The sequence below is a fragment of the Crocodylus siamensis genome, chromosome 5, assembly GCF_052110815.1.
Source record: "Crocodylus siamensis isolate JL-2025a chromosome 5, ASM5211081v1, whole genome shotgun sequence".
NCBI classification, from domain to species: domain Eukaryota; kingdom Metazoa; phylum Chordata; order Crocodylia; family Crocodylidae; genus Crocodylus; species Crocodylus siamensis.
The window spans coordinates 205,320,862-205,329,631 of NC_143399.1; the positions used below are offsets into that span (position 1 = coordinate 205,320,862).

Consider the following 8,770-nt stretch of genomic DNA (forward strand, 5'->3'; position numbering starts at 1 on the left):
CTTGTAACCTGTCTAGGTCCGATCGCAGCCTATTCCTCCCGTCTAGCATGCCCACGTCCCCCCACATCTTAGTGTCATCAGCAAATTTGAACAGGTGCTTTTTACCCCCTCGTCCAAATCGCTGATGAAGATGTTGAACAGTGCGGGCCCGAGGACCGAGCCCCGGGGGACCCCACTGCCCACGTCCTTCCAGATTGAGAAGGACCCATCCACTACCACCCTCTGGGTGCGGCCCTCCAGCCAGTTGGCGACCCATCTGACTGTGTGGGTGTCTACACCACAGCCCCCAGTTTCTTAATGAGAATGGGGTGAGAGACAGTGTCAAAAGCCTTCCAGAAGTCCAGGAAGTAATACTAACTGGCCTATAGTTTCCCGGGTCCTCCTTCCTCCCCTTTTTGAAGATGAGAACCACGCTGGCCTCTTCCAGTCCTCTGGCCCCACCCCAGAGCCCCACGAGCGCTCGTACAGCCGTGCCAGGGCTCCCGCAATGACCGCAGCCAATTCCCTCAGCACTCGGGGGTGGAGATCGTCTGGACCGGCTGACTTGAATACATCCAGTCCCTCCAGACGTTCCCTGACTAGATCCGCCCTGACCCTGGGCCTGGGTGCGCCTCCCCGGGGCTGGTGGGGTCCAGCAGCGGGGGGGCTGATTTGGTCCCTGCTCAGGAAAATGGAGGCAAAGAAGTTGTTAAATAGGTTAGCTTTGTCATTTGGTGTGATGACCAGATTTCCTAGCATGTCCTGCAAGGGCCCCACATTACCCGGGACCTTCTTTTTGCCCCCTATGTACTTAAAAAAGGACTTCTTGTTATCCTTGATTCGGGTTGCTAGTCCCAGTCCCATCCCCGCCTTGGCCTTCCTGACCCCCAAGCAACCGCGTGTAGTCCTCCCTGGGGACGGCCCCTCCCCGCCATCGGGTGTGCGCCTCCCTTTTAGCTAGGAGACATTCCCGGATGCTTTTGGTGAGCCATGGGGGCTTGTGCACCCTCCTGCGCCCTTTGATCTGTGTTGGGATTACCTCCCTTTGGGCTTGGAGGATCGTCTCCTTAAGGACCCACCACTCTCCTTGGAGCCCCGGCTCCCCTCCCCTCCAGGATCTCAGTGTTTCCCTGACTATTATCCTCAGGGGGTGCTCAAGGGGAGCCTTAGGCTGCCCTGCGTGCGGAGCAAAGGGAGCTGTGACTGGTCAGGTTTAGCGTGGCTGTTCAGTAGAGGTGTGAAACCACTGTCTCCGGGGGCTGCCTGCTGGAGGGTGGCAGTGCCTACGTCCTTCTGATGCTAGGTGTCAGGGGAGTGTGTCCCCCAGAGCACTGCACGCCAGTTGTGCTTATAACGACCCCTGTGTGACACTCCCAGCAGCTCAGTCAAGGACGGAGAGTGTTCCCAGGCTGGATCTTGTGACCCTCCCAGATCTTGTGGGCCTCTGGGCTCGTTCGCTGGGTGCAGCGATGTGGGATGCTTTGGAGCAGGAGCTCTTTAGTCCGGAGCGAAGGCCTGAGACAGGTCAAGGTGCGGCAGGTGTGTTGGCTCTAACTTTGTCTTCTCCTCCTCCCCAGGTCTCCTGCCTGGAGACAGTGTGGGTGTCCAAGTCCAATGTGGTGCAGCGGCGAGGGCGTGCCGGCCGCTGCCAGTCGGGTTTCGCCTACCACCTCTTCCCTCGCAGCCGCCTGGACAAGATGCCGACGTACCAGGTCCCGGAAATCCTGCGCACTCCCCTGGAGAACCTGGTGGTTCAGGCCAAGATCCACATGCCAGAGAAGACGGTAAGTGTCTCCCCTGGCCAGGAGACCAGGGGGCTGACTGTCTTCTACCAGGGGGGCTCTGCCTACCTAGGACCTGATCCCCTGGAGACGGGCAAGCTGCAGTCTGTGGTGTAGAAAGTGGCATGGGAGGACACCCAGGGTGTGGGTGACAAGTGCTGCCAAGCTGGGTTAGGTGAGTGGTCCCCTTAGCCCAGGATCTTATCTCCAGCCGGGACAGTGGGAGATGCTTTAGAGGGAGAAGACGCACACAAAGCACGTCCATGCTGGTCTGTCCCCTGTTGTGTCCTCCCTGGCATCAGTCATGACAGTTTGTCAGCTCTGGGAACTGCTGTCCTGGTGCCGAGCTGCAGAGGTGATGCAGAGGAGCCCTGCACTGACTAGTTACACAGGTTGGGGGCTCCCGGGCAAGTGTAAGAGCAGGGGTACTGGCCTGCTGTCTCCCTCCCTGGGCTTCCGCATGTCACCGTCATTCTGGCTTTCTTATCATCCCCTAAACCAGGGAGGCCCAACCTCTAAGCCACATGTGGCCCCTGGAGCTATCACATCTGGCCTGTGGCACTCCCCATGGGTTGGGAAGTTTGCAGGGGGAGGGTGGTGCCCGTTAATACAGCCACCTCCCTTCTCCACCAAATCCCCAAGGCCCATGCACCCAGTTGGAGCCAGGCTGCACCCCGTTTCTCTCCACAGTGCTGAGTGATGCGCCCCATTTCCTTGTAAGGCTGGGGCAAGCCGCCTCCCCCCATCCTCCGGGGCCAGGTGAAGCCCCTTTCTCTCCTCTGCAGGGGCAGACTCAGACCATGCCACCCACCCACCTCCCTCTGTGTGGCTGAGTGGTGCTCACGTGCTGACCCCAGCTGCTGGTCAGACCAGGCACTGTCCATTTGGCTGGCCACAGAAGAAGGTTGAGCATCACTTTCCTAAGCCACTTGTTACTGTGCGGGCCTGACCCAAAGGAAGCCTGCCAGGTGGCCTAGTCCGTGCCCTGGCTAAATGACGCTGCCCAGAAATGCAGAGCACTGAGCTCCTGTCCCAGCAGCAGGCCCGGGGGGGCAGGAACTGACGAAGTCTCACATGCTCCCTGCGCGAACGTGTGTTGCAGGCAGTCGAGTTCCTCTCCAAGGCTCTGGACAGCCCTGACATCAAAGCCGTGGATGAAGCTGTGATCCTTCTGCAGGAAATTGGTGAGCTAGTGCCTGGGTGGACAGTGAAGCTGCAGCTCCTGCCTACATGGAGGGCTGGGGCTGGGGGTGGCTGAGGTCCTGGCTGCAGGGGGAGCAGAGCGCTCGCTCCAGACCTCCCCTGTTACCTTTATTTTGCACAGTGCTTAAGGTGCCAGGTGGGACTGGAAGGGCATGTTGGGCTGGTTTGGAGCTCGTAGCCGGGGTCCTGCTCCCCTGGGATTATCTTCCAGCTCTGTCAGCTGCAAACATGGAGTTGAATGGGTTAAGGGGCTCCCTCAGGGCCACGTGTGCTGGGGAGTGAGCCCACTGGGGACCCCCACGCTGTGGGGAAGATGGCAGGAGGCTGATGAGGTCCGTCCGACTCCCACAGGAGTGCTGGATCACAGGGAAGCCCTCACCACGCTGGGCAAGCGCCTGGCACAGATCTCTACGGACCCCCGGCTCGCCAAGGCCATTGTCCTGGCCTCCATCTACCGCTGCCTCCACCCACTGCTCGTCATCGTCTCCTGCCTCACGCGGGACCCCTTCAGCAGCAGTCTGCAGAACCGGGCCGAGGTGGACAAGGTGAGGGACTGCCTGCTGGGGCCGGTGGGGAGGGAGGGAGCAGGGCAGGATCCATCACCTGTCTGACCATGAGCTTCCAAGAGAGGTGGTGCTGTTGCCTAACTTGGAGATCTTCAAGAGGAGGCTTGACCTCACGGGGCTGGGGCCGTGTGACCGCGGTCCTCTTTCCTGCCAGGGGCAGGGGGTCGGACACGATCCACTGGGTCCCTTCCGACTCTATAATCTATGAAATCTATGACCCTGTCTCCTAGGCCAAGGCCATCCTGAGCCAGGAGAGTGGGAGTGACCACCTGGCCTTCGTGAGGGCCGTGGAGGGCTGGGAGGAGGTGCTGAGACGCAGGGACAGTCGGGCCAGAGACAGCTACCTGCAGGACTACTACCTCTACGCCCCGAGCCTGCGCTTCATCAACGGTGAGTGCCTCCCCATCCCACCAGCCTCAGCCAGGGCCCAGCAGGTGGCTACACGTGAAGGAGTGAGTACTGCGCCATCCAGCCCCTGCCTGGGCCCGGGGGTGAGCGCTGCGCTGCCACGAGGCAGCAGGAGCCGGCTGGGAGCCTGGACAGCCAGCCCTCCCCAGGACGTCGTGGCAGTGTCTCCGACAGCCCGGGCCTTTCCCTCTGGGGGAGCGAGGCAGGGTGAAGGTCACCGCTGCCCCCCAGCAGCTGACAGGCTGGCAGTTTCCTGCGTGAAGACCCAGGGCTGATGGAGCTGGGTGGCGGGGTGCAGTGGTCAGCCCCTCCTGGGCGTTGAGGCCGCTCGTGACCATGGCCTCCTCTCCTTCCCACAGGTTTAGTCAAGCAGTTCTCTGAGAACCTCTATGAAGCCTTCCTGGTGCCGTCGTCTTCGGACTGCACCTTGCCCTCGTCCGCGTGCAACCAGTACAGCGAGGAGGAGGAGCTGGTGAAGGGCGTCCTCATGGCGGGGCTCTACCCCAACCTCATCCAGGTGCGAGCACTCTCCTTCCCTCTCTGGCACGGGGCAGGAGTGCCGGCGCCTCCCTGGTACCGAGGCCAGTGCTGAAATGACCCTGGCCCGCGCTGGGTGCCTGCATCCGGGGCAGCCTGGTGGCTGGGAGATTCCCGCCAGCTGTGGGATGGCACGGGGTGGAGGAAGGCATAGGCAGCGCTGGTTCTCCCGCTGGCTGAGCTGTCTCTCTTGTTCCCAGGTGAGACAGGGCAAAGTGACCCGGCAGGGGAAGTTCAAGCCCAACAGCTACGCCTATCGGACCAAGGCCGGCACCGTCCTGCTGCACAAGTCCACAATCAACAGGCAAGTGGGCTCCCGAGGGCAAAGCGGGAGGGAGGATGGTTCTGGGGGGAGCCTGAGGCCAGCAGAGCCAGGGACCTGGGCAGGGGATCGTGGGGGGCTGGGATGGCCCCTCAGCGGGACTGTGGGCTGGCCATGTCCTGCAGACCCTTGGCCCCTCCTCGGGGACCTGGTTTGGGCTGGGCCGGGCCTGGCGAGGCGGGCAGGCAAACAGGTGCCCTCGCAGCTGATCTCGGTCTCCTTCCCCCTGGAGCAGGGAGGCGTCGAAGCTGTACAGCCGCTGGCTGACCTACTTCATGGCGGTGAAGTCCAACGGCGGCGTCTTCGTGCGCGACTCCTCCCAGGTCCATCCGCTGGCCGTGCTGCTAATGACCGACACGGACATCCACGTCCGAGGTGGGTGCTGCTGCAGGGCTGGCGCCCGGGTCTGCAGCCCGCCAGCCTGGGGTGGGAGATGGGGCTGCAGCCTCCCTTGTGGGCTGCTTGCTCCCAGGTGACCCGGCTCCTTCGGTGAGTCTGGCAGACCTGGGGGTAGCCCTTCAAGCACCGTGGGGGCAGCTTCTTCCTCTCCCCAGGCCTGCCCCAGCACAGGAGCCTGTCCCGCTCTGGGCCGGGGCTTGGTACGGTGGAGACGGGCGGGGAAGGGGCTGTGCTGGGAGGGCTGGCAGCATCCGAGCGGTTTTCAGGCTGACAGCTGTGCCTCTGGCTCCTGTTTGGGGAGGAGGAGGAAGAGGAGGAGGACTTGCGTGGCCGATACCTCCTGGCCCAGCTCCTGGGCGATTTTGACTGGAAGAGCCGTTTTTCACCCCGGGGCGAAGCAGACATGGGCATCTCAGCCAGGAGTTGGGATGCCAGCTGCCACTGCCATTTTGTCCCGTTCCCACAGCTTGTCCCATAGGGAGAGCCTGGCACTGGCTGGGGAGAGCAGTGCACGCTGCTGAGCGGTGCCAGGGGGTGGCTGAGCCTTGGGCCAAGCAGGGCAGGGGTCTCCTCTGCAATGGTGGGGAGGGACGAGACTGCTCCCAGCCTCCGTTTACCTGCGCCCCTCTCCTCCTCCCCCCCAGATGACGGCTGGCGGGCGACCGTGTCCCTGACCGACAGCGACCTGCTGGTGCTGGAGGGCGACTCCTACACCATCCGCCTGCTCCGTGACTTCCGCGTGTCGCTCTCCAAGATGGTGGAGACCTGCCTGTGCTACGAGATGGCGGCCATCCCCGGGGACCTGCAGCACCAGCACAGCCAGCTGCTCGACATCCTGGTGGACCTGCTCAAGGGGCCGCCCGGCAGCTTCGGGGCCTAGATGCCTGCCCGCCTGCCCGCCCGCCGCCGTCGCCGCCCGCCCGCCCGTGGGGACTTGTAATTTGTATAAAGCTGTTCACAAATGTTTATTTAAATAAAGTTCTATTTATCCCTTGTGAAGTCATCTCTCTCCATCCTAGAAGATCACTGTTGTCTGAACCTCCAGGCGTGGCCACCGCTGATGAGAAGCCAGAGCAGTGCAGCGCCAAGGCCCACGGACGGACGGACCAGCAGCACCGCTCGCGAGGCTCCCAGCGGCCTCTGCCGGACAGCGACGGATCCGGCTGCCTCCTGCCCGCCACCCTTCGCCCCACCCCACGGGGCCGCGCGAGCTGCACGGAGCAGGAGGATGGACAACCCGGCTCCAAGGCCGGGGCGCGGATGCGGCAGCCCCAAGGGGGGCAGGGCCTGTTGGCCGAACCGGAGGGCGAGCGGCCCGGGAAGGCGCCGGCCTCCACATTCCAGAGCCAGGGGCGTCCGAGGCCGAGGCCGCAGCCCCCCGGAGGGCGACGTGCCGGCGGCGGCTCTACCCATTCCTGTCTTTGGGTTCGTTTTTTCCCCCTTTTCTCTTTCTTTCCTCAGTGTTCAGTTCTTTGTTCTCTCCAGGCTGTCATCGGGATGCACGCCGGGGCCGTGGGCACAAAGCTCCCTCGGTTTGCTACGGATCAGGGACCATGTTGGCACGGGAGCAAGCGTCGGGCCAAAGCACAGCACCGCTGCGGGGGGAGAGATCCGGCACCTCTCCCACTTCCCCGCCAGTCGGAGGGCACCCCCCACCCCGCACCTCCCAGGGCCGTCGCGAGGCGCCTTCGCTAGTGTGGGACCCTGAGCTGGGACGTGCGACGGAGGAGCTAGCGCCGCAGCGCTGGGTCTGCGGGCGGCGACTGCGGCACAGGCCCGGGGTCGGGCAGCAGCACTGCCGGCTCGCCTGGTGGCCACAGGACTTGGGATCATTTGTTTTGTTCGCTCTTTCTGATGCTCTTTGTAACTGGCCAGAGATGAACACGCTGCTGGGGGCAGGGGCCGGGCCCTGCTGAGGGCTCGGGGGCGGGAGCCGCGTTACAGCGGTCCCGGCTGCCGTTTTCTCGGGGCAAAGCCCCCAGCCCGGCCGGCCTGGCGGGGCAAAGAAACCAGCTTCACGCTGCTCCAGTTGAAGGACCGTAGCCACCGATCCGGGAGTGAAAGCACAACAACGGGGTAGGGGGGACTCCGCTCCACATCCACGAGCCACCCGGTGGGGGAGCGCCGGAGCACGCAGCCAGCGAGGGGCTGGTCGCAGGCCCCCAAGCGGGGAGGGGGGAGCAGATGCAGCCCCCGCGCAGCCTCGGTCCCTGGCAGCCCGTGTTCACTCGAAACTATTCATCTGCATTTCACTTGCTTGAGAGGTTTGTCACCCTGAGTTGACCCGTGTTTTCCTTGCGTTCTGCCTCCTGTGCTGGACACTTTGGTTTTTCCCTTCCAGCAGGTTCGAGAAAAATACAAAAAACAGAAAAAAAAAATCCAAACAAAAAAAAAAAAAGACTAAGCTCTTGTCTCCATGGTTCTGTGCTCGTGCGTGTCGGGATGCTGCCGTGGCTGTCGTGTGATACTGGATCTTTTTACAACCTAGATTAAAAGACAATAAAAAGGGATAGAGTAGTAACCGCGTCTCCTGCCTCTCTTCGGTGCGTCGCAACGGCGCGTGCATCTCATCTCCCGAGTCTCCCGTGCCCCCAGCAGCAGAGCAGAGGCTGGGCAAGACTCTGGCTCGGGGCAGGTGGCTGTTGGCCTGCCGGGATGTGGAGTCCGGCCGTTGGCTCGATCTGCCACTTGGGGCAGCCGGGCTCTAGCTGGTTTCTTGTATCTACTGTATCTTAAAGAAGTTTTAATTTCTACCTTTAGTGTCTGCGGGTAGTTCTTTCTTGGCCGTACTGCACTTTTGCACATGACCGGCCAGAGTTTGAACTTTTCTGTTCTCTGGGCATGCCTCCGCATTTAGTTTGAAGGATGCCCTTTGGCCTTGAGCGGCCTCCTTTGCTCTTCTGTTAAACGGTTACCGGTCTGCTCGCTCCCCCCCGGAGCTGCAGTATGTGCCTTTGCTCAGCTGTCAGTGGGGCATTTTTTTAAAAAGCTTCCCAGGTGCCGGCAGGCTTTGTACACCCTTGACTGCTCCCCTGAGCGTCTTTCTAACCAACCTCCTTGGGTTGTGTCACTGCCTTGCCTCCGGTTGCCCGCTGGCAGCGGGGGCTGCTTTGGCTTCCTGCCTCCCACGGGGCTGCTGGGGGTGAGGCTCCAGTTGCTGGTACAGCGGCTCAGCAGCAGACGCCTCTTGAACCAGGTCCAGCCGTGCTTCCCCTCACGTCGGTCCCGTGATGAAGGGCTTTAGACAGCAGTTGTGTGATCGCGTTTGGAGAAGCCGTGTCCTCGTCCCGCCCGCATGAGGCGGTTACCGGGTGGGCAGGGGGAGTTGGCTTCTCCCATTATTATTGCCCATCCTGTTGTGGCAGCTTCATTAATCTCGCCGAGCGTTTCGTAATCGCCGCTGCCTTCCTGGGCAGGCCCAACGCTGGGCCTATATTCTTTATTATTCAAATGCAGGATTATGGGAGTTTTCCTTTCCTCTGCTACGCCCAGGGTAGAGTACCGCTCCCCCCCACGACGCGGCCTACTCCCCTCCGCGCTGAGGCTAAGGAAAGGCAGCAGAAGAAACGAATGCT

At 62.1% G+C, this 8,770-nt stretch overlaps 1 protein-coding gene across 6 annotated transcripts in view; it reads left to right on the plus strand.

Moving 5' to 3' along the window:
- The window catches only part of DHX30 (DExH-box helicase 30), a 40,406-nt gene extending 34,216 nt beyond the window's left edge, over nucleotides 1-6,190 (plus strand). For all 6 annotated transcript variants that reach the window (XM_090048009.1, XM_090048005.1, XM_090048006.1 and 3 more), the window contains 8 exons: nucleotides 1,557-1,763; nucleotides 2,863-2,944; nucleotides 3,315-3,508; nucleotides 3,760-3,919; nucleotides 4,297-4,454; nucleotides 4,675-4,782; nucleotides 5,036-5,171; nucleotides 5,840-6,190. In XM_090048009.1, coding sequence (XP_089904135.1) covers nucleotides 1,557-1,763; nucleotides 2,863-2,944; nucleotides 3,315-3,508; nucleotides 3,760-3,919; nucleotides 4,297-4,454; nucleotides 4,675-4,782; nucleotides 5,036-5,171; nucleotides 5,840-6,075 — 1,281 coding nt within the window. In that variant the 3' untranslated portion in view covers nucleotides 6,076-6,190. The remainder of the gene's footprint in view (nucleotides 1-1,556; nucleotides 1,764-2,862; nucleotides 2,945-3,314; nucleotides 3,509-3,759; nucleotides 3,920-4,296; nucleotides 4,455-4,674; nucleotides 4,783-5,035; nucleotides 5,172-5,839) is intronic.
- Nucleotides 6,191-8,770: the final 2,580 nt, after the last annotated feature.